Genomic DNA, 24,634 nt, shown 5'->3' with positions numbered 1-24,634 from the left:
TTAAAACATATAGATGAATAGAAGATTCTTAACACAGTGCTACCCAAGGCTCCTGAGCAGCAGCCTGCATAACTGATATGCAAATGGCTGTAAAACATCAAGTAAGCAAAATCCAGCAAAAATATATGAGTATCTAACATGCAACAGAGAGTCCTCATTCTACATTAAAGGCTTTTACCCAGGTAATTAACCCAGGTAATAGCACTTTCCTTCAGAGTTTAACACCCACTCAGCCCAAACTTGTCACTGGTATTTCTCTGACACACTTAAATTTGTAATAATCAATGCTCTGACTTTATGTTCAGATGATTTTTCAGCCCAACAATCCCATTTCAAAGACAAACTTTGAAGACAAACAGGTTGCTAAGTTACTACACATCATCAATCAATCTGGCAACCAAAAGCCATAGTCCCCATCTTGTTCATCTGCTCACCTCTCCCTCCATACTGCTGATTCTCACTAGCTCATTAAGAATCAATAAGGCACCATGGATTCGGTCATCACGGTTCATTCCTTTCTCTTTGGCCAAAGTCTCATCAAAGCCCTTCTCAGCCTCTTCATATGTATGCTTGGGGAAAAAAGAAGAAAAACCTCAGTGATCATACAGAAACAAAGCCTGTGGAAATAAAGTACTACTGCCAGTCAAGAGTTACTGATGTCCTGGAGTTTTTCAAGAGTAGCTACAAACCTCACTTGAGTAGTAACAGAATATAACATCACAAAATTCAGATTCACACAGAAGTTGAAAATGCTCTGCAACAGTCTACATCAACACTAATCAAGGGCTCTTCTAAAACCAGGCCCTCGATCACTTGCATTGCATTATGAGGAGTTGCTTTAAAACAAAGTTTTCTTACTCTGTACCACTGAGGCTTCTGCATCTCTTTTGGCTCCCGTTGAGTGGTGAGGATAAGGCAGGCTCTTAAGGCAGAAACAGCTCCCTCTCGGATGGCCTGTTTGGGATCCCACACAGCCACAAATATATTGTCAAAGAATGGCTGCACTTGTTGGAAGAAGAAGGTAGGCACGCTGATTGCCAGCTCACGCAGGACAAGAACCTGGAGGTGCGGGGAGAAGCAGGGGGAACCTGTGAGGATAAGCACCCATAGACAAACCTCATCGCTTCTAGACTACAGTATCATTCCTTTAAACTGTCAGGGTGTGGAGCCTGGGCTGTTCCCAGCTCCGTGCTTTTACAGTTCCTAGCACAATACTATCTCAACCTTCTACTGGGCTAAGGTAGAAACAAAGAAGCAGCACTTTGTCTGCTACAAGAGCATCACAGATTCTCAGACATGGACTGGCAGCCATTCTGATCCTGACCAGAGCTTTTCCACAGCTGTCTGTGCACATCTCTTGACTAATCCTAACTATCCTTTTCCAAGACAGGTGAAGACAAAAGAAGTTCACTTACAGCTGCATGTCTTCGACCTTCGTTCCTGTCAGCTCCCAGCCATTCCAGAGCTCGTTTCACCTCAAACTCCACATACTCAGCTGTGAAGGTGTCACCAGCCATTGCAAGCCGCCCGATAGCCTTGGAGGCCATCTCCATTACAACAGGGTCATTGGATGGCAAAAGGTTCCTCAGGTAATTGGCAAATCTGCCGATACGGGTGGCGTTACCTCCTTCGACACCAATAAGGCTTGCTGTAGAGAAAGGGAGCAATACTGTAGGTTCTCCCTAAGAGTCAGTAAGGCTGACAGTAGGTAATCCCTGGATGAGAGTTAGTATTCTCTATTAATTCCTTAAAGATTCTCATTAACTCCTCCTAAACTGCAAATCCAGAGGAAAAAACAGGAAACACAATAGGAAAGGGCCACCATTTCTTTGAGCTGGAACTTAAGTGAGCAGGAAAATGCACCCAGTAGCTTCATACATTTTCCCTGGTTTAGTTGGTGCTCAACTTCCAGAGAGCTCAGGGCTCATTAAGCACCAGGTTTTCAACCACTCTCAGCACTCAGCAGCTCCCATGCTGACAGACAGATATTCAGAGCCCAGCAACTAGCACGCACCCAGCGTGCTGATTATAAAAGCTCATTCCTGTTGAAAATCTGTCCCTAAAGATAGATGCATGAGGACAAAACTCACCAGAGGCATTAAGAACTTTCACTCACCTATAGCCAGAATGCCACCCTTCCTTTCATTAGCATCAGAGCTAGAGACCAGCTCAAATATATGATGGTTCAGCTGATCATAAAACCTGGTAGATTCTTCCTGACTCATCTGTAAAAGAAAAAACATTTAAACCACATTTCAGCATTCTTTCCCTCCTTCCTGCCCCCAAAATCTTCACTGTGCTTCTTAGGTCACTTAAACAGAAAGAAATTCAATCACCCATACATAACAAACACAAAACAGTTACTTGTCTTTGTGCCCTAGACATGTATAGTTTATTCATTCTGGTGCTTGACCACTCATCTGTGTCACTGACTCACCTCTCTGACCTGCTGGGGTAAAGGCAAGATCCCTGCTATGCCCTACCACCTCTTGAAGACCAGTTTCCATACTCCAAAAATCTCCATCCCCAAAGTACCCAGCCTGTGCCCTACATTCCTAGGATAAACAAGGATAAATTGTCTCATTCACAGCACTCACTTCACGGAGCTCCATGGTGACATAATGCTGCAAGTCCTTGGCAGCTTTTGCCCTTGTCTCTTCACTGCGACTCTTCAAGCCATTGGCAAATTGTTGGAGAATGGACACGGTGCCTGACATGATGACGGTATGTTGGGGCTTGGGGGCATCAAGTCCTGTAAGTTCTTCAGAGAGACATATTTTTTTTTACTGCTTTCAACTATCAGAAATTTCTGGGGTTCCTTCTCAATGCTGTCCAGCTGCCCGTTTCCAAAGCACATGTGAGGATGCTGTGCGAGTAGAGCATGAGTTTACAAATCATTACTATATTCCTTTGGCCTTACAACCCTCTAATAATAAACTGTATGGCCACTTGACTCCTAGTCAAGTAGATACTGCTTTCCAGTTCCTCAAATATCACAATATGTTCCAGTAGGTAAGGTGTCTGACCCCATGGCGATCCAATTGTAAAGCTGAAAACTAGCAGGGTCAGATTAGGGTTTACAATTACCCTCTAATATGGAGGCACAGTCATTCCCATGATTATATCAGTGTCATATCTGACTCCTCCTTGAACACTTTTATCCAAGTTTCTCCACAGAAATCCCAGCGTTATGCCAACACATGGAAGGCTCAGCGCTTGGGACCCAGCAAGTGTTACATTCTCCAAGCAGATATTTAGAGATGGGAAGTCTACTTATAGCAACACCAATCATCACAACAGGATGTATAGCATCATAACATGGAACCAAACTTCCTCACGAGTCTTTCTTTATCCGGAAAATATTTTAGAGGCTTGACCTCCCTCCGTGCTATTTTCAGATTACGTAAGAGCAAACTAAGCACTTGACAGGTCCCCGCACTGACACAAGGCACCAAAACTTCAACTCCTTCTTCCCCAAATATCCCCTTAGAAGATCCCCCGAGATCACTGTGTGAGGTGGCTTCTGGGCTTCACCGCAGCTGGGAGCCAGCAGAAGCTTCCCCGCACGAAGAGAGCTGCTCTGGCTGCGGCCCCATCCCCGCCGGCCAGGCTGTCCCTGCGCGGGAACTCCCGCACAGCCGCGCTCGCTGAGGGACGCGACAGCCAGCGGCCAAGAGCCGGCAGGCCCGACGCCGCGAGGGACCCTCCGCCACCGCCCCACAGGCCAGGCGCGAGGGAGGAGTGAGGGAGAGCAGGGCAGGACAGGGCAGGTACCGCCGCTGGGGCGGGCGCGGGGCCTGTAGCGGCAACGCCGCAGGGGCTCGGGGGGCTCGGACAGGCCAGGCGGGCCGAGGCGCCCACGGGAGCGCCGGCGCCGCTGACAGAGCGCCAGCCCGGCGGGCACTGAGGCAAGCAGGGCCGTGACGGGAGGTGAGGGGAAGGGGAAGGCGATGCTGAGAGGAGGCTCCGGAGCCACACTCACCGCCTCCGCCCTGAGCGCCGCCGGCTCCCCCGCTCCGGGCCCCGCGCCCTCCCCTCCGCCGCGCCTGCCGGACCGGCGAGCGGCCGCTGGCCAATAGCGACACAGAAGGACTTTGATAGGCACCGCCCCCGACCAATAGAAAAAGAGCAAAAGGGAAGGAGCGCTCGCAGCTCCACCCCTTCTACCAAGGAACCGCAAGGTGAGAGCGTCGCCTTCCGACCAATCATCACGCCGGTCGGGAGCGAGTGGCAGTGCGTTTGGCCAATAGCAAGGCAAGGTCCACACTAGGCCCACCTTCGAAACGCCGGCTCGCTTCCGCCCTTCCGTAAGGCCCGCGCCCTGTCTGCGCATGCGTGGTGGGAGCGACACGGCAAGCGGCCGCGCCCCGTGCGCGTCGATGAAATGTCTCCGGCTGGCTGTGACAAGATCAAGGGCAGCTGAGGCGGTGCCCAACCATGGGCTGTCATGGTGCGCGTAGCACTGCAGATGTGTCCAGCCACGCGTGACCACGCAGGTCATTTAACGTTTACAGTGGGTTCTGGGGCTTGCTGGTCGGGCTCTGCTGTGACAGGCGATCCCCTGCGGAACCCGCTGCGCGAGGCCGTGGGGGTGCGGGGGCGATGAGGAGGTGAGGGAACGGTTGTTGGGCGCTGGCGGCCGGGGCGCGCGCGGCGGGGCAGGAGCCCCTCACGCTGGTAAGGACGGCGCGCGCGCTCTGCTCCCCTCAGGCGGCGGCCGCGGCCCCTCCGCGTTGGACCCCGTGGTGGCGGCCGCCCGGCTAACCACATCGCCATTCTAGGTACTGCTGTTGTGCGGCGGAGCGGCGAGGAGAGCATGGGGCCAGAGGACCTGGCGCAGAAGATCAGTATTAACGCCGAGAGCCTCCGAGGGAGCGAGAGGAACGACTTCGGCACCACGCTGGCGGGCGCTGAAAGGGTCCCCCCCAGCACCTGGAGGCAGAAGTGTGCGGCCTATGTGCTGGCCCTTAGACCCTGGAGTTTCAGTGCTTCCCTCACCCCCGTAGCCCTCGGCAGTGCTCTGGCGTACCGGGCTGAGGGAGCCCTAGACCCAGGGCTGTTGGTGGGAAGCGCTGTGACCGTCCTGGCTGTGCACGGAGCTGGAAACTTGGTGAATACCTACTATGACTTCTCCAAGGGCATTGATCACAAGAAGAGTGATGACAGGACTTTGGTGGACCGGATTTTGGAGCCTCAGGACGTAGTCCGGTTTGGAGTCTTCCTTTATACTGTGGGCTGTATTTGTGCTGCTGGGCTCTATGCTGTCTCAACGCTCAAGCTGGAGCACCTGGCCCTGATTTACTTTGGAGGACTTTCCAGCTCCTTTCTTTATACTGGAGGTAAGCACTATAACCCATTTGCTATCAATCTGAATGTAAACGTGACAGAATTAGCTGACTTCTTGAGGGTTTGTATCAGATGCAAGTGATCTGTTTATTTAACCAACATAAAAAAATATTTGGTGGTATTTCCTGGAGTACTGGTACAGAAACTTGTATTATTTGCCATTGATTGATGTGGGAAAACATACACAAAGTTTTTTATCTGGAAAACTGTTTTGGCATTGTTATTTACATATATGGCTTTAGATGCTCGTCAGAACTGTTGCTGAAACTTTTTATGATGTGTGTCTCATATCCCTCAGCGATATAGCTCACTGCATATGTTCTTTTCCATTGGTGGAATCTGTTACTTTGGTTTGGAATGTTTTGTGTTTACTCTCTAGGTTGTACTTCTTTGTGAATGTAGAGCAGTTTGCATTTCTCCTTAATTCTTATTATTTTTAGGAGGATATTTTTAGCATCATCCTGTGTTGAATGAGTACAAATGTAATGGTCAGGAAAAAAACTCCAGCCTCAGTTTTGAACTGTCAAACTTCAAAATGGTAATATTAACTTCTTTGAAAGAATCTTGCCAGTTTTGCATTTTGTTCTGAGCATTTTATCTATTTCATCAGGCTCTAGGATGCATGATCACACTTATTTCTATAGATTTCTGCAGAAATGAGTACTGCTTCTAGATGTGAAGCTGGCTCTTAGTTTCTGTTACATTGTTTGGAGAAATACAGAAGCTGCATTTCATTTATTATCTTTGGGGAAAAAAAGTGATACTGTGTTTCTGGGCTGTAGCCACGTGTGTTGGTCGTTTTATGGTATTTCTATGGAAAGGGCTGCTCTGTTATGTTATCCATTCTTTTCTGTCATTTGAGTTGTTTGATGATGCTTCATTTTATTCTTGTGTCTTGCCACAGGAATTGGATTTAAATATGTTGCACTTGGAGACGTGGTGATCCTGATCACCTTTGGGCCCCTGGCTGTCATGTTTGCCCATGCTGTGCAGGTTGGTTATCTGTCTGTCTCGCCACTGCTCTACGCTATCCCACTAGCTCTGAGTACTGAGGCCATCCTGCACAGCAACAACACTCGAGACATGGAGTCTGACCGGCAGGCGGGTATTGTCACCTTGGCTATCCTCATCGGCCCTGCGTTCTCCTATATTCTCTACACTGTGCTGCTCTTCTTGCCTTACCTGATTTTCTGTGTGCTGGCCACACGCTATACCATCAGCATGGCATTGCCACTACTCACCATCCCAATGGCATTTTCACTGGAAAGGCAGTTTCGGAGTCAGAACTTCAACAAAATTCCTCAGCGGACAGCCAAACTCAATCTCCTCTTGGGGCTTTTCTATGTTTTTGGTATTACGCTAGCACCAGATGCTGCTCTGCCCAAATTGTAACAAGAGCTATAGAATCAGGCCTCACAACTCAATATTAACGCTGATTGGCAGCGGATGGTGTGGGCAGATGGCCCATTACGGACAATGGGAAGAATGGAGAGACTGTCTTTAGCTGTGGATTGTCTTGGAATCTTATAATTTCTGGTCTTGGTTGATGCATGAAAAAGACTTTTAAAAATGTGGTTTATCGGTTCTTTGGAAGGAGGGAACTGTGCATCATGGGGAGGAAGGTGATGTGAGGACAAGGAAATATTTAAAGAACCTCATCATTCTGCTGCTGAATTCTTTCACTGACAACTCAATGAAAAGGACATTGAGCCCCAAATACAAACTCGCTCTTCACAAGCACAGTGATTGCTCTTATGACTCCTTTTCTTACCATGGTCAAGGAGTCCATTGGCTCCTATATGGTAAGCAGAGAACACTGCCAAATGTTTAGCGTCACACTGATGTAGGTGCTATTACTTCACTCTCTTGTGAGCGTAGTTCATCTTCATCTGTTGTATATTTTAATTATTGGGGATTTTTTCTTTCCTAGCAAAATTTGGAGCTTTTATTCCCAAGCCTCTTGAAATGCACTAGACACTAATTCATTAACTGTTGTGTCTTTGTAGTCTAGAAATTTCAAAGTTACATATCTGTCTGGGATGTCTGTGCTAAAATGGAGCATGGATAGTCCTCTGCACAAACTTTAAGCCAAACCCAGTAAACTTACATTCTGCTATGAAAACTGAAACTCTGAATGCAAATTGTACAACCAAAAGGCCTTCAAGGAGCAGAAAAACAGTGGTTTCTATTTTTGCATTTGCTTAGAATTTGCTATCTGAAATGAGTCTTGGAGTTGAGGGAGCCGACAGAATGGGCAGTTTCTCTGGGTGGTTATGGATTAACGGATACATTAGTAGAAGAATAAATCTTAGGATTTTTTTAAATTTTAATACATTTTTTGAATTGTCCTTCCCTGTTTATTTAGAGGCCCAGAGAATTATAATCAAATGTTGTCTTATAAGAAGCCCAGAATGAAGCCCAGTTGAGCAAAGGAGAAACAGATAGGATTAGAAAAAAGAAGGCAGGGTTATTACATTGGCTCTGCATAAAAATTAGGACTGGAAACAGGAAGAAACCAGAATTTGTCACTGAATCACATTTAATTGTTAAGTTAGCTCTGAGTGAAGTGAACTTCCTCACCTCTTTCCCTTCTTGCTACACCTCTATGTTGTTTTCTCCTGCATATCTTGCCACTTGATATTCATGTGGCCATTTGGAGAACTGATTGTTTCAGCAACTGTGTAGCAGTGTGGCAAACATGTCAAACTCCACCGGGAGAAGTGCAGAGATGAATTTGATCCGTTCCATGTTGCAAAATGGCAAGTGAAATCTGTTGAAGAAAAAATATTTGTTTACTGTACGCAGGGTTTTGATGGAAGATTTGTTTACAGGAGTTGTAGAAAGCTTCAGAGGAATTGATGCTGGTGTTGAGCTAGAGCTGCTGGTGCTTGCAGCACAACCTTGCTTTTGAAACAAGTGGGAATGTGCTGACCACTATGTGAAGGGCTTTTAAACATGAGCAATAAACTAGCGTGGTGTCATCCTGCCTCTGTTGTAGGTAATTTAAGCCCTTATGTCATTCATCTGAAAGTGCTGAGTGTTATATTGACAGTAATAAAGCTGATTGATGGCACAAGATTGCAAGGTGTAGCTATTTAAGTGGCTTTTTATTTCTTCATGTTATCCAATGTTATCTGGCTGTTGGTCTCCTGCTTTACATATGAGCTGTAGTCAATGGGAAAGATTCTTTGTAGCTGTATTTTATGAGCCACGGTTTCATCTTTTATCAAAAATGAGCAAATAATCTCTCTAATCTGACTAAGCACAAGACAAGAGGAGGTGGACTTCGGCAACTGTGTGCTGCTTTCTACAGCAGAATACTTGTCTTGATGAGAAACATGGGGAGAAAATGCAAAAGTTAGCTCAGCTGCATGGAGGGAGATATTCAGAAGGTTTTGGAAACTGTTTTCAATGCAGACATACACAGCATATTATCTACTGTTACTTCTTTGTGGACCTACAAAATAAAAAAGAGCCTGGCTCTCTGAGACCCACTTTTCTGCAAAGCAAAAGCTCTTCTAGGGATATGGACTGAGCTGGTGAATGTTGACCTTGCAACTGGGGATATGTGGGTTTCTTAGGCTAATTCCATCGAGGCTTGGTTGCTACCCTTTGTGGCAGCCGCATGCTTTATTTTGTAGCTTGTTTTTGTATAGCTCTCAGTTTAAAAGAATATACAGTTATCTCTTTTTTTTTTTTTATTCCTTTGACATAAACTACAGCTAAATTCCTTAAATTAACTAATACTTGTATCTCTGATAACTGTAATTGTAATGGTGGAAGGATCTAGGATATGATTGATCATTGGTGGAGTTGTGTATATAACTGGTTGTATCTAGGCTATCTTTCACTAGCAGGAAAAGACCCTGTGTAGGATGTCTGCTTACTACTGGAAAGGACCAGTGCTTTTTGTTACAGAGGTGAAGGAAGAGCTGACTAGTACATATACATGTTTGTGGAACACTTTTCAAGGTGATGGGGATACAAAGCATTTTAATAGTAAGATGAAAATTAGGTAATTTCTTACTAGCACTTGCTGGTTGCCTCCAACTCCCTGTCTGGGAAAAACTATCATTCCAAATTCTTAAGGGTATTAATAGTAAATAACACATTCTTCACCATGGTTTTGAGGAAGTAATTCAACTTGTTTGTCTCTCAGAAAACAACTAGTTTTTGCCTACCTCACAGGGATGCTGAGCTGACATCACTGTAGAAATCTTTAAAAGTAAAAAATGCTTTATCTCTGTGCTTTCCAAAAAAACATGTTAGTTCTAGAAAACATTTTAGGTATGAACTAACCTAACAGGTGACGTAAGCAATCTAAGTAGATAATCTCCATATAGACATTAAGTGGTAAGAGAAGTTTCTTCACTGGTTTGTGATGAGGATGCTGGGTCTCTTTCCCTATCTCTGTCCTCCCTGTCCCGTGCTACTTTCCCTGAATATAAACTTTAAAACTTCTTTCAGATTTGTCTTGATGAGCTGTATGGCAACACGATGAGTCTGCACTGGTAGATGAACAGATCTGTAGCCCATCTGTTAACACATTCTAAAGAATCTCCTGGTCTTTCTTCTTATTCAATAAAGTGTCTGAATGTTATTCTGATAATATATACTGTGCTTATTTTTTATCACTCCAGTTGTGTTTTTGCAGTGTATTAGAACATCTTCCTGGGAGAAGGAGGGTTTTTGTCTGCCATATTTATCATATCAGTGTGTGAAGATCCTACTTTTTTTGTGTAAGAGTTGTTTTATGAATTGTGTAATCCTGTCCTTCTGTATCATTGGGTAAAAAGTTCAGTGGCAGTGATCATCACATACTAATGGCAGACTTCAGAGTAGTTTCACTGTTTTCACTCAATGAGCATAATTTTCATTGATGCCATTTTCTGTGCTGTGTAGAATTCTGCATTTGTAAGGAGATTTCAGTTGAACTTTTAGTCTTCATTAAAAAGATGGACTTTTCATCTTCACATTTGTGGTCTGCCATTCTTTCAATGTATGGTCTCTGCTCCTGACTTGTCATGATTTTATTTGCATTACTGTTGTCATACTCTTGTGGAGCTTTTCTTGTATGTCAAAATAAGCCTGAGGAATGGTTTGAAATTGTCCTGTCTTGGCATTTGGTGCAGTCTACTATACAAATGCACATATAATTAGCTTAAGTAGACTAAGAAGTCTTACTTGTCTTACATGTTTTCTGTCTGCTTTTGGTTTTTTTTTCATATGTGGTTAAAATGCTTTGAGCAGTCTAGAGAGACCTCTTGGCTGTGTCACCTTTATTGTCTGTGGCGCACATGGCTGAAAACAGATACAAAGAAGATTTGATGTGTGAGGGGTTTGTGAAAAATGACTTGCTTTTAGTTTAAAATCCATCTGAGATAATGAAAGAAGTTCCTGCAGTAAAGTTTAGTGATTATAAACCACTGTGGAGCTAATGCTTTTACATGCAAATGTGTCTTACTATAATTGTCTGCTTTGGGGTGATTTCCTGTTTGAGTTTACAGGACATTCTATGATTCTCTAGGCCATGGAAATATTTTTCTGCCTTTCTGAGGTGCAGGTTGGGCCCCAAGGTCATAACATTTAGAAGTTATTTTAAAGGCTAAAATACAGAACATCATAGCATCTAGATACAGATGGACTGTACTCAAAGATCCTCACAAATTTGATAAAGCTGTTTTTCTGAATCTGCAGAAACCAGTCTGCTGAGTATCCTTTAGCAAGACAGCATGTTGGTTTTTTTGTTACTACTGTAATTGTTCTGTACTTGCTCTTAAGATGCACCCTAATGTTTTGTTTGGATAGCAGGCAGAGGCTATTAGTATTCAGCTTAAACTCACGTTAAATAAACTGGATGTCTAATATAAAATGTTAAGAGATTTTAAATTCGCGCAGTATTGAACAGCTTTTTGTCCAGTGCCTGTCTGGGTGAGGCTGTAATTCTGGTTGTCCACAGATGGCAGCATTGCTCTTCCATCACTCCTGCAGCATCCTGTGGCGCCCGTGCCCTAGGCTGAGAGAGACACTGCCAGGCAGATGAGAGCCACTGCAGGGTGCTAGGATTGTCCTGATGCCTTTAACCTTGTTTCACAGTCTAAAAAAAACCCTGATTCCCTGTGAGAGGTGGACCAAATTCTGGTATTGCTGTTCTTCAAGGTTAATTCAGAATCCTAGGTCTGCTTTTTATTGAGTGGCAAAGTGTTCTATGCAGCAGACTGTATTGTTATTGGAGAAGGAAGGAGGGATGGTCCTCCTGCATATATGATTTTAGAGGTTACACAAGTTCAGGTCACTGAACACACAGCACACACTTCTTATATGGGAGGAATTTTTTTTAAGGCCATGACAACTGTGAGATTTTTTGAGAGTTTCCCATCCACAGCCAGTGGATAATATCTTTTAGCAGTGATAGCCTGAATTCTAAAATCCATACCTGAAATCACCCAGTTTTCAAGGTCACCGAGTCCCAGGATTTTAACTTTTTCAAATGCAAGGAAGGGATGAGCTGGGGAAGCTGAACCTAAACTATTCCAGGTTTTGTAGCAGTTCTGTCAGTATCCCTGTGTAAGATGAGGGTACTCAGAAATTCTGGTCTTCTTGAGAAACTTCTACGTGTAGAGAATGTTATCATTTTTATATAGCACTGCCTCATCCAAAGATATTCATCATTTTCACAAAGGTGATGGTGTCCTGGAAAACTATTAAGCAGGAAATTGGCCTGTTCCCAGTGTATTTGTGTGTATAGGAGTCTCCAGTTGTAAACAATGTTAATTGCCAGAAACAGCCAAGTCCTGCAATCCTCTGTCCTGTTCTGCGGCCTCTGATCAGTAGATAGTACATGTGAGATACAGCTATTGACAGAAGAGTACTGGGCTGAAGGCAGCAGTATCAATGTGTTTCTGCTTTCTGTGGGTCTGCCAACCTGGGTGTGAATGTCAGAACCTGTGTCCTGTGATGGGAGGACTGTTCACAGTACTAGCATAAGGATTTGTAAAATGTCAGTGGCCAAACACAGACTGTGCCTTATTTTTGTCCATAATGTGAAACAGCTGTCCAAAGGGTCTGTGGTGTTTCAGCAGGCACTGCTTCACCTTTGCTTGGGTGACAACCTACTTGGACAGGAAAGGACGTTTGAGTGCTGGGTGCTTTCAACCCTGCGCGTGATACCTGTCTGTAAAGGATGCAGACAGCAGCATTATTTTGTGTCCTTGTAATAAATCAGCCTGGGGTCTTTGATCAATCCAGGGTCCAGCTAGAGGAGTCATTTACAATAACAAAGCTCATGTGAATGGGCACAGAACTAAAGGCATAAAGGTGAAGACAATGCTTGGTGGAAGTCTAATGGTCCTATAATGTATTTCTAGAGCCTATTCCTGGCTGCAGTTTTACAGGTGGCAGCTGAATCAGAGATGGAAATGAAATAGTTTCATTATCAAGTCCTTACATTTCAATTTGCTATAAATTGTTCCAGTCACTGCCAAATGAGTGACAATAAAGAGAGTCCCCTGGCTTGTTGCCTAGCCTGTGAATATAATTTCAATCAGTGCTCACTGTTCAAATGCTGGATGGACAGAATAGCACGTTTTGATGTCAGAATAGTGTGGTTGCAAGGCAGGAATGAAGTGAGCTGGAAGAGCTGGATATGGGGAAGCAAGAAAGAGAATAAGGCTGAGGGGATCTGAGAGAGCTTTGTTTAGTCCTAGACCTGGAAGAACTGTCTAGCACTTACTGGGATGTGTCAGGAGTCCTGATCATGAGGGAGCTGACTAACAGCAATCCACTGTGCTCAGTCCTTGTCCCTGATGCCCTGCTAGCTCTGTGGCTGATGCTGCAGCTTATTTTATTGCCTCACCAATTGCAATTCTGTGCTTGCTAGTGTTCAAGGATGGGCTATGGAAATCTGTTTGAGTCTGAAATCTGCCATAAAACTAGTTACACATGAATAGATTCATTTACCAGGCTGCAGAGGGAAATGAGCTCAGCCATTGATAAAGGAGAAAGTCTTTGTTTCTGACAGATGTTTTGTTGGTTTTATTTTCAGTATAACCTTATAAAGTCTCCATACTTTTCTCATCCATACTGTTTACATACTTAGTAGAAATTCTTTTTACCTAATGTAGTTGTACACCTTTGTGGTCTGTATGTAGTGAATTTGAAAAAAAACCCAGCAAAAAGTTATCCATGAGACAGCGCTGATGTGTGAGAGGGTTCAGACAAGATCCCTGGCTGCTCAGTAGGTGTAGTTAACAACTACCAAAATCATCTGTGTGCAGTAAGCCTTACAAATATTAACAAACCCCTGGGTTTGATTTATCTTTCAGGACCTTGAGTGTTGAATTTTCTCTTTGCAATGCTCTCCTCATGCTGCCACAACCATTTTAGATACCTGGAAGGTGACATAATTTTGTCTGATTGTGATCTTTACTCCTCTTTTAGCACCAATCTTTGTCTAGTGTCTCATTCAGAAATGAGCAATTCCTTGAGGATGTTTTCTTTTCCAGAGACTCATTGCTTCTCATTCACTGATAGAGTCCTTGTGTGAAATGTTCAACAGTTGTTGATAGCAGTAGTATGACCAAGAAGACATAAATTACAAACTGGGCTATGGACTTAATGATCTTCTTCTTTCATTGCTAATTTTGATTACTTCTTCTTTTTTTCTTTACAACTAGATTTAAGCCCATAGATATTTCCTGTTAATTTCCTGGGAATAGTGGGAATAGTGTGTTTGACTTTGTGTTTTGTTCTGCATTTGTGAAGATGTTTTACAAGAGCTAGCTTGGCTCTACTATATTTAGAGGCTCCTTTGTGCTGCAGCCAAACACTTCACAGTCCTTGAGAGATTATTTTGTGATTTAATATAGGTTCTCTATAAAAAATAGAACACCCTCCTCCCATCCCCCATGCTTTTCTGCTAATGCTATTGCCTTTCAGTGCCATAACCTTGAAAAAAGCTGACAACACAGCAGCAATACTGCCTAGGCAACTTATCTTCTGAGCACTTCACAGTGGGCTGCCAAATCTGGGCTGGAGAAGTATTTATCCATCTCTCTTTCCACGGCAGCAGGCTCTTGCTAGCCAGCAGTCTTGAAAGAATGGACTTTTTCCCATGTTTCTGGATGCTGTGCATGGTTGTTTTACAGCAGCTGGGAGAAAGGCATATCCCACTCTGTTCCGGTGAGAAATGACAAGATAGAAGCTCATCTATCAAAGCATGTTTTCCCTTATCTGCAACATATTTATTTTTAACCTGCTATGATGATTTGCAAATTGTTACCTGTCTTTAGCAGGCAATGCCGAAGCTGCGCTGCCTCATATGAGAAAAGATTAATTGAGCATCTTCTGTCCCAGCAGAGTAAACTTGAGGTCACAACCTTTCATGGATTAGGAATCCAATTCTCTGGAGAAACAGCTACCAGATTAAAATATTCCTTCTAACCTATTCTTACTTAGTATTCCAAACCTGTACCATCTGCCTGCTCTGGAAGTTTCAAAAGTCACCTAATAAAAAAGATTAGAATTACCCTTAAGTAGCTTCCATAAAGATTATTATTATCTAGTGATAATTCCATCTCTGAGCCTGTCTTGAGTACTTTCTGGATCCAAATGAGCCAAAGAGAGATGATATCTTTAAAAGACTACACTTATTTACAGGCCCTCTAGGGTGAAGCAGAGAGCTTGTGAGACTAACACTTCAGATGCCTAGGAGGAGACTTTCCTCTTTCTTCCCCACTATTTCATGTTTGATCGATTTATGGAACTCACCACTGCATGACAGGACTGAGAACTATCCACAAGAACAAAAGTAAAGACTGGATTGCAGCTGCAGATAAAAGGCAACTGATTTGTTATATTGATATTAGCAAGCATCTGAATAAGCACTTGCCTCTCTAGATAGAAAGGGATTGTTGGGTCAAGAAGAGATTTGCTTCCACAGTTCAGCACAACAAAGACGTTCAGCAGTCATTGCTACCAACCTGTAATGACCAGAGTGAACATTTCCTTCTGCAATGGATGAGAGAGGTGGTTTTGGTCTATGAATCCCTTTCTGACTGCATGTGCCAGAAGAACAGATGGCCCTCAGTAAGGGGAATGCAGAACTATTTATTGTCTGCAGCAATATGTTTGTTTCTGTTTACAGACAAAGTGTGCAGCTCACTGGGTTTCCTGTTTCTGGGGTGAGCTACAGATAGATGAATGGGTAGGTTTACACAGACTATAATCCAGTGGAACAGCATGGTATGGAACAAGCAAGACAATACTTGAGACACTGAAGATACAGGTAGGGGAACAAGAGTATAAGATGTGATCCTAAAGAGTCTCCATTTTATATAGAAGCCCAGTGAAGACTGTGTGGACTGAAAGCACATCCATTTCATAGCATAGGGCTTACACTTGCCAGACTGCTGTTTAATTATCGAACTTACCTGTAGAATTCTGTAGAAAATTATGTATGAGTCAGACTTCTGGTCCAAGAGGTGATAATGAACAACATCGGGAAAACTCAAGAGTGCAAAATTCCAACATTCTATGGAAATGTTTTCTTCTACTTGTTTGTTCTGATAGCTGGACAGACATGGACAGAACCCCAGGAGCAGGTGCACGACTGCTTTTGATTCCTCTCGATTTGCAGTCTTATAGAACCTGGTTTAGATCTGAGAAGAGTTTTATGCTCATTTGGGCCTTATACATTTTTTTCCTAGGTTTTCACTTCTTTTAACCTGTTGAGTATGGTAATATGTCTTTCCCCTTGCTGAGGGACTGAAGGGCAGCATTCCCACTGTAGTCAGTGGAGGCGAGTGGCAAAGCTGAAAGCATTTCATGGGGAATAATGGGTAGAATTTGAGTTAAGTTGTAGAGGTCACTTGAAACACTATTCAGCCTCTATTAATTTCAAATGGAGCACCTCCAGGAAACACACCCTATGAATTATTGTTTTCTTTAAGATTTAGGAGTGACACAGAGGTGTACGTGTCTTGTTTGTAAGATAGAAGATATTCGTGCAACTGTACGATGGGCTATTCCTTAACCTGCTGACTGCTTGTACTCTGTGGGATGGTGGTATATAGTGGGAAGTTTCCAACCAAAGGAGTAAGGAGCATATGTAGTTTGCTCTACATATATGTTGAAGTCTACAAATAAATACTGAGACTCAGGTGGAACAGATGAGATGTGACTAAGTTCTTGGGTGATTGATAATGAGCATGGACTGGAAAATCAATTGTGTTAATTCCTGGCTTGTCAATGGGACGAAGAATTAATGAGAAAATCCGTCTAACTTAATGGTATTTACACATTATACACACTGTGATAAAATTGTCTTCAGGTGCTGCTTGGCATCACAATTATGGGATCATTGTAGATCCAGAGACATGAACAGATATCCACAAGCACAAAAACTCCTTCACAAGCAACAAACAAGTGATGATATAGACCATCTAGGTGGGCTGAAAAGAAAACAGACAGACATAATTTTTCGTTTCTTGTCCTATATGCTTAGGAACTTAATGTAACACTGTGACAGTGGTGTGCAATTATTCATGTTGCATGTGGTATTGTGTTTGTGATAAACACTGTTGCCCTGTGGGAATCATTCCCTCCAGGGGTCTTGAAGCACTTTGTAGGCAGCAGCAGGGAGGCTGCTCATCTTGCAGTGATGTGATTTCTAGGTGGCTATTTAAAACATTTTAAAGACTTGAACCCCCATGTTTTTCTGAAGGACTGGTCTGCAGTTACACTCACTGAGCATGAAGAGTTTGTGCTAGACCAGTGGTAGTATTATGGCATTGAGGGTGAACCAGTGGTGCTAGTTTCCCTATGCTGACCCGCCAAAAGCTGTCAGTAACTCCTCTGCAGATGTACCAGCTAGAATGAGGAGGAAATGCTGGTCTTGATCGTGACTGACAGAAAAAACAAATCTGTCTCCCCAGCTGCCTCCTGTCCATGAGGAGTTAATCCAGCTGAGACAGCATCAGTATAATTGATGGTATATTACTGAATAAGCCATCCATAAAGTTTGTGTACTCAGAACACCTGCATCCCTCTTGCTTTTCTTGTCAACCTCCCTCTCCTTGCTGTTGTGCTTCATATGGCCTCCCATTCTCCAATCCACATTTAAGTATGCTGAGTGCTAAAATTCCCAGCAGCTCCCATGGCTGTCCAAAGGGGAATAAAGAGAGATGCTATATAGAGAGTGACACTAAATTTCTGTTGTGTTTTCTCTCTGAAGATTTGGTGCATGATCTTTTCTTTCCATCTCAGTGTGTCAAGATCTTAGTTTGTGTTGTAAAGTTTTGAAAGAGAATTATTAAATCTTCCCTCTTCTGACAGGCAGACAGCTACAGGGTAGAGAGTCAGAGGAATAGGCCAGACCTCAAATGTCCTCAGAGGTAAACTCTGCTGTTTATTGATCTGATGGTTATTGAGGCCTAGATAGCCTCTCTGTATCTGCCTCTTAATAGCTAAAGGTCCCCAGTTTGCAAATCTGATTTTTTAGGAGAATTTCTGCAGGGCAAATTCTGGTTATCTCCTCTAGGTTGTGTTATCCTCAGGTTTTCTACAGGGGTCCTTAATCTTTCAGTGCCTTTGTTTATATTAGCTAGATCCTATTGCTAGCAAGAGATGTAAGAAGCAAATTCCTGCTACAGACTGCTTAGCAAGAGAGGGACACAGGTTTTCACAGTTTCTAGACTGCTCTCGCAAAGTTTCTCAGTTCATCTTCTCTACTTGCAGGCTTTGAAGTTACAGCTGAGTTGGATGCACTGTGAGACTTGTCTGATAGTGGTTGAGAGATCAGGTGCTAGAGAAGGTGGGCTTAGAGTTAAGGAGATCATATTGGATCATTCTTTGCCAAAATGGACTGAGAAATCTCTAAGCCTGCGGGAGTTTGTTGTTACCCTGTTCCTATTCCTTGAAACTTCACAAAGGAAGCAGCTGTCCAGAGTTGTTTTAGACATGTGTCTAAGGTGATTTAGACTTAAGGAAGGCTTGTTGATTCCTTTTCTGAATGTAATTGAATTCAACCCTGGCAAAGCAAAATGAGGTGGCCATCGTGGCTGCCAGCTGTAATTAAGAACAGAATGTTCTCTGAGTAAAAAGAAAGGGAAATCTCAAGCATTCTTAAAACTCATGATTTCTGACAAGTTTGTGGAAAGCTGGCTCCTTAATCCCCAGGCTGTGTTCTGCTTGGAGTCTCTCTGCTAGAACTGCTATGCCTGTGTCACACTAATATCACACAGGAAGGTTAATGAGCAGATTGCCTACATGTGCCTACATGCTCTGACATACAGGTGTGTGTTCACAGTGCCTAAATACATGCTTGAATGGCCCCAAACTGGATCACTTGGGTGCAGAAAAACAGGAATTATGAGGTCATGAGGTCAATCCATAATAATGCATGGTCTGGTTGGCTGATGCACTGAATGTTGCTGCCATCAGTAAAAACTACACTGATATGTTGTAGGAGGGGATTCTTAGCATTCAAAGTCTCAAACAGTAAAACTCAGTGCATGTCTATGCCTGGTGCAGTGATCTGTCCTGCAAAGTGTTACTGAGGGAGAAAAAAAGCTTACTTCATACTGAGTTTTATGTTTAGGGGATAAATCATAGAAGCAGCTAGTGGTTAAGGTATTAGTCTGCAGCTTGCAGGCTCATGTTAAATTCTTTGCTCAGTGACAGGTTTTGTGTCTCAGTGGATCAGATGCTTCCCTTTCTCGGTCTCAAATCCTCATCTGTAAAGCAGAGAGAATGATTCTCGTCTTGCCAGAGCATTGTCATGACATATCAGTTAAGACTCTGAGGTACATAGATACTGTTGTGATGAAAGCTTCATCAGTAATTAAGATGGGAGTTTAGAGGTTTTCCTAAGTGACCTCCCCAGGCTTGGTTCTAGGGAAGGACTTGCTGACAAGAGCCTAAATCAGGACTTCCTTTCTTTTCTTCCACTCTTGTCTGCAGGGGAATTTTATGTCCTCCTGTTGTGGGCTTAATCACTGGGAACTCTGCAGTGCATGATAAGACTGTAAAGAAAAAAAAAAGATTAAAAAGCAAAAGGATTGAAATCCAAAGGGCTCATCCACTGTGTGCTCTGGAGAATCTGCAAAAACTGAAGTCTCTTGGAGAAGCTGCATATATCTCTATCTTAGTTCTGACAAGGAGAATGTCTCTGTCTCTATTATGAAGGCTGAGTGTTTGTGCTCCTGGACCTTGGACAGCACTTAGGCCTCAGTTTCTTCAGACCATAGCCTGGAGGGATATGGCATGGAGAGCTGGAAGCTTCAACTGGAAAATCTAGATCCTGGGTAATGAGTGTTGGGATTTGATGGGGTTAACTTTGTTTTCTTTCCTGAGGAAATCCTGACAAGCATTTCTCTGAATCCTCGTTTGATTTTTTTTTTTTCCAATATCTTAAACATTGTGAACTGCTGATAGGCATGTCTTCTGGCTGAGTGCAGACAGCTACATCTGTCTTATGTCAGCTCACCTTTGGAAATTACTTAGACCAAGCACTACATCTCGGGTCTAAGAGTCTGCGGAAGAGAGGAACCTGAGGTTTACCAAGGATGGAGTTTGTGGCTTAGCAACAGCCATTGGGAGATTTCCTTTAAATGAATGGTACAAATTGGTTAGGAAATGAGAATGGGTGGTGTCAAGGGGGAAAGGAGGGCATGGACATAGGTCTGGGAAGAGAACCATCTCTTGGGAAATAGTTAACAAAATAAAAATCTCAGCATTCTTTTCGCTGCACAAGACTTATGCTCGAATAGGTCCTCAAAGGCCTTTGAAGACTTTCATTTGAAAGGGCTGAATGCTGACAGTGTATCAATATGTCCTTTGCAGTGATATTAGTCCTGAATTTACTTTCAGGAAAATCGACCTTTGTTTAATTCTTTAAGAGCTGGAGATGCATTATCTGGTTTCAGATATTCCTCTCATCTTAACTCCTCTTCTGTCTTAACAAGCGATTAATGTGTCGTCTGCCTGGCTTCTAAGTGATGATGGGAGAGTGAAAAATGATGGATTTGATGGAGTAGCAAAACTTGATGTTCATCTTAGGGAAATAGATATTAAAATACTTCAACAAAAAAGAATCTCTGTATGCTTCTAAAGCCTGAAATGACTGAGAGGCTACCATTCTATGATTCTATGAGATGTAACAATAGGAATTGGGTGAAGGTTTATTAGCAATATCCCAGGAACTCAGAGTAGCTGAATAACTCATAAATCTTTCATGAATTCTACAAAAATGAGGGATGAAATCCTAAACACTATAGATAGACATATAGAGAGCTATTTCTTTTGCCTGAGAATATCTTGGTAAATTATGATCTTTTGAAATTAAGGAGCTATCTGGTTTGGGTTTATATTATTTTTCTGCAGTCTGAGAATCTATTGAACACTTTGTCTCAGAGTATTGTGATCTTCCTCGATAGAGGGAATGGGAAGGGAGAACATTTTAAATATTAACAGATTTGACTGTGGAATTATTACTCCAAAGCAGGTAAATGAGATTGCACTTCAATTTATTGTGAAACCTCTGTGATTTCTGATTGCAGTAAATAATCTGATTTGTTCAAGTTATTCCCTGCTGATGACCCAGTAAAATGCCTCCAGGGAACCAAATTTGCTAGTCTCCCAAAGAGGGAGAGACCTTAGAAGAGTAGCTGGAGGATGTGTAATGTACATTTGTCTTTGTATCTGCATTCTTATATTCTAAAAGAATCAGCTACTGACAGCTGTAGCAGGGAACTGGGGTGAGTAATCTATCTCATTGCAGAGAATTGCCAGGATCTGTCTATGATATATATAAAAGCTCTTTGAGGCTGCTGGGCTATGTTTCAATGTGTTTTCCTCTAGCTCCTTTGACTTAGCTCCCCAAATGATTGCACTGCCTGTTCCACACTGCAGCTTATAGATGTTCAAACTCTGTAGTTCCTGGTGATTTCAGAGAAATTCCAACAGGCAGAAAAGCTTTTTGCTTCAGTGCTGTTCCCCAAATCCCTTGTGTCCAGCACAAACTACCTTGCATGCAGTGTCAGGATTGGCTGGAGATAAGGCTTCAGTTTTACATCACTAGATGGAGCCCACAGCGTAAGAAATACTTGGCTTACAAAAGCCCAGTGCTGTGTTGCTGTCTAAACTGGCTGGTTTTGAAGAAGTTAGTGTGGGAGGAGTGGCAAACTAAAATGGGGGGAAAGGTGCTATCTGAAGAAAGGGAGTGGAGCATGTATTAAAGGATACTAGAGAATGGGGGTTGAGGAAGCATGAAGTTTAGAGCTGTTGCTTTCAGATGAAGATTTAAGCTGCAATTCAGTGAGAAACGTTGTTCTTTGAGGATCTGCTGTATACCATGGTTTTGGCTAGTTTGGGCACCTGTCCCAAAGGTGTGAAGTATGACTGGTAAAGGCAATTACTATAGGGTGATGACATCTTATCAAGCATAGGTGTATGTGAGCACATTGTCTCTACAGGCACATGCACATTACAGAATAAAAGGACAAGCAGTCAACTGCATCAGTTCATTCCAGCCTTTCCCACAACCCAGGCAAGTTGTCTCACTGACAGCACTGGAAGGCACATGTTTCTATACAAGAGAGGTGTCCAGGTTGATTCCTTTGGGTTTGCTTTCTATAACTGTCATACCACCTAAACATACTAGATGGGAGGGAAGGAAATTTAAATTCCATTTCTGCCAGCATCAACATCAGAATCAATTGAGGAACTCATCATTTGTTGAGTCATAGAGCAAAAATAATCCCAAATGACAATTGTAACTAAGCAACCTAACCTGACTAGTGAGTAGTACAGAAAATGAGATTAGTGAAACAGTTTGGTAACTGATTTCAAGTAACAAACCTGTAAAGTTAAAAAAGTCTCCCTCTCTCCAGAGACATTTTGCACCAGAATTGAAAAAAACTTGTTGAGAAAATTATTTGTTGTGATTTAACTGGCTAGTAAACTCTTTGGAGCAAGGATCGCCATACTTCTGTGGTTATGTTGCACCAAGATCATGACCTAAACTCTATTTTTGGCCTATACATTTAACTAAATTCAAACAGATAAAAGGGGATTACAGCCAGATTAAGCCACTTAATAAATAAGTGGTAAGGTCTCAATACATGTCTGGTGTCTGAGTATTACATGTTAGGAGTTGGTATAAGAGCCTTGCATCATGACAAATGTTTATCAAAATGTGCCACTACTTTGTTAATGGATAGATCTTTAGCATTTGGTTACGATGTTATTAATGTAGTACCAGTATACATGGTGATGAAATGTTGATGAGACCTGCACCAGGGCAACTGGGGCAAAGCTCAGCATCCTGATGGATTCCTCATGCAACCCAGCCCATCCTGGGGTTATGTGATTGAAGTTGTTTTCACACTTAAATGATATTGGCTTTTCTAAGTATAAATCAAGAGGCAGCCTCATGGGCCAAAATAATTTCCGACATGCTTGAACTGGCTAAACCAGAAGCATGAATTTGTCCTCTTCTGATATCTCTCAGCATCCTCTGGGCTTTAAACCCAGCACGGGAGAGATGGTATCTCTTGCTGCCCTCATATCTCTTTGGAATTGGTGTCCTTCTTGAGCCTTGGGCATTAACATACTCCACAGCCAGCCAGTGACAGCAGCAGCATCATGTAGTGGCTGTAGTATCATTCTTTAGTTTCTTAATAGCACAGTATGATGACTAGCTCTGTTGCCATATCACTGACACAGAACATTACTAATTATGATGATTAATGGGTTTAATTTACTTAGAAAGAATAATATGCAATAATTCTATTGTCAAAGCTGAAAATCTGGATTTTCAGCTTCAGATCCTGTCAGCACTGTTGCTACAAACCCTTTTGTGTTGGAGAAATGTCATTGAAAGAAGTTATTTCCCACATATTTTAGAACACAAGCTGCCTTGGGAATTTTCCTATTCACTTTAAAGACTGCTTTGCCACCAAAAATTTCCATTAGGAGAAATTCTGCCTTACTTTTTCTTTCTGTGCTTAAAATTGCACTTAATGATGCTTTCATAAACAATAATTATTTATTACCTGTTGTGTGAAGGTAAAGGAGTCTGCTATTTCTTTGTAGTAGTAGATGAAATAATACTATTCATATTCCTTACCACTGTGGAAGCTCACAGTGGTAAGGAATATGACTAGTATTATTTCATTTAAGGCTGCAGGCTGGACAGGCCCTGTAGTGCCGTGTTTTCTAGCTCCCAGGCGAACTGGTACTGCCTAGTGCAACTGTGCCTGTCTTCTAAGCTCCAAGGAGCAGTATTGGAAAGGATTGCTTACATCAGGGTAGTTTCATGCTATTTCTGTTGATGTGCAGTTTGAAAAAATCATTACAATTTTTTTGTAGTGTCAAAGCCTCCAAAGATGATTGAGGCCCCAGTCGAGCTGATTCAAAGGTGGTATAGACCCTGCACACCCCATATCTCTCCAGCACAGCCTGACTGGTTTTCCAGTTTCTTCCTGCTACCTAGGTTGTGTGGCTGTGGCTGGCTGGGACTTCCATGCACCAGGCAGTCAAGTTTCTTAAATTAGCAACATCACTTCTGAGCTCTGTAAGCAAGGCAGAAGAGGTCAGATACAATGCACCATTGTCTGTGATTCAGAAATCTTTATGGCTTTAATTGTTGATTTAATTATCTCTTCCTGTGATCAAGAAACATTTCCCAGAGGTAAAATAATAAAAAAACCCTACATTTCCTCTTCCAGCTGTCATGATCTAGCAACTCTGTGCTCCCAGCAGCTATAAATAAACTGTGCTTAAGCCCTAGTGACTATTATGATTCTGTGAGTCACCCAATTGACAGAGCTTTAATCTGTGTATCTCTGCCTCTTCCCATTACTTATCCAGTATCACATTTTGTTGTGATCTATACTCATGTCAGTATTGCTGTGCCTGGCAAAGAAACAGATCACATGCCTGTAGCACTATCTGTTAAGCCATAATGTTGCAAAAGCATTAGCAAATTGATTGCTTCATGATTGAAGGGAAACTGAGGCAGAGAAGGGCCACCCAAAGCCTCCCAACTGATAATTATTGACACATAGGAATAGCAGATTGTAGTTATTCGCCTTAGCCATTGATTGCTCCTTTCTGACTTCAGTCTTGACTTATCTGTGCTGTACATGGCATTGGTGTCCAACCTTTTTTCCAAAATCTCCTCTAAAGCTGCCAGCCAGAGCAGTTGTCCTTTAATATGGATGCACATGAAGGTCACAGTTGCTTGCTCATGATACTTGATAGGAAGATGATATTTTTCTGTTACACT

At 42.8% G+C, this 24,634-nt stretch overlaps 3 protein-coding genes across 10 annotated transcripts in view; 2 read left to right on the top strand and 1 right to left on the bottom strand.

The window, feature by feature from the left end:
• The window catches only part of MTOR (mechanistic target of rapamycin kinase), a 54,971-nt gene extending 50,936 nt beyond the window's left edge, over positions 1-4,035 (bottom strand). For 3 of the 4 annotated variants that reach the window (XM_010209685.2, XM_062012673.1, XM_062012674.1), the window contains exons 1-5: positions 2,598-2,812; positions 2,117-2,225; positions 1,416-1,648; positions 859-1,059; positions 435-569 (exon numbers count right to left, since the gene is read on the bottom strand). In XM_010209685.2, coding sequence (XP_010207987.1) covers positions 435-569; positions 859-1,059; positions 1,416-1,648; positions 2,117-2,225; positions 2,598-2,717 — 798 coding nt within the window. In that variant the 5' untranslated portion in view covers positions 2,718-2,812. Of the gene's footprint in view, positions 1-434; positions 570-858; positions 1,060-1,415; positions 1,649-2,116; positions 2,226-2,597; positions 2,813-3,982 lie in introns of those variants that run through there. The other variant, XM_062012672.1, reaches the window with a different exon arrangement.
• Positions 4,036-4,353: 318 nt separating this feature from the next.
• UBIAD1 (UbiA prenyltransferase domain containing 1) lies at positions 4,354-10,319 on the top strand. 4 transcript variants are annotated; one of them, XR_009820188.1, is made up of 4 exons: positions 4,354-4,496; positions 4,782-5,339; positions 6,251-7,148; positions 8,178-10,319. XR_009820188.1 is itself a non-coding variant. In XM_062012854.1 (3 exons), the coding sequence occupies exons 1-3, from the start codon at positions 4,448-4,450 to the stop codon at positions 6,736-6,738; spliced, it is 1,095 nt and encodes a 364-aa protein (XP_061868838.1). In that variant the 5' UTR covers positions 4,354-4,447; the 3' UTR covers positions 6,739-10,319. The 4 variants fall into 4 exon arrangements, 3 of the variants coding, with proteins under 3 accessions (XP_061868838.1, XP_061868840.1, XP_061868839.1); XM_062012854.1 differs by having other exon boundaries at positions 6,251-10,319; XM_062012856.1 differs by having other exon boundaries at positions 4,415-4,610; positions 6,251-10,319.
• DISP3 (dispatched RND transporter family member 3) overlaps positions 7,084-24,634 on the top strand; it is a 130,708-nt gene continuing 113,157 nt past the window's right edge. For both annotated transcript variants that reach the window (XM_062012852.1, XM_062012851.1), the window contains exon 1: positions 7,084-7,148. In XM_062012852.1, coding sequence (XP_061868836.1) covers positions 7,101-7,148 — 48 coding nt within the window. In that variant the 5' untranslated portion in view covers positions 7,084-7,100. The remainder of the gene's footprint in view (positions 7,149-24,634) is intronic.

This window comes from Colius striatus, chromosome 21 (genome assembly GCF_028858725.1).
Source record: "Colius striatus isolate bColStr4 chromosome 21, bColStr4.1.hap1, whole genome shotgun sequence".
NCBI classification, from domain to species: domain Eukaryota; kingdom Metazoa; phylum Chordata; class Aves; order Coliiformes; family Coliidae; genus Colius; species Colius striatus.
The sequence above is the reverse complement of the archived record's forward strand: the minus strand, read 5'-3'. Positions and strand labels throughout refer to the sequence as shown.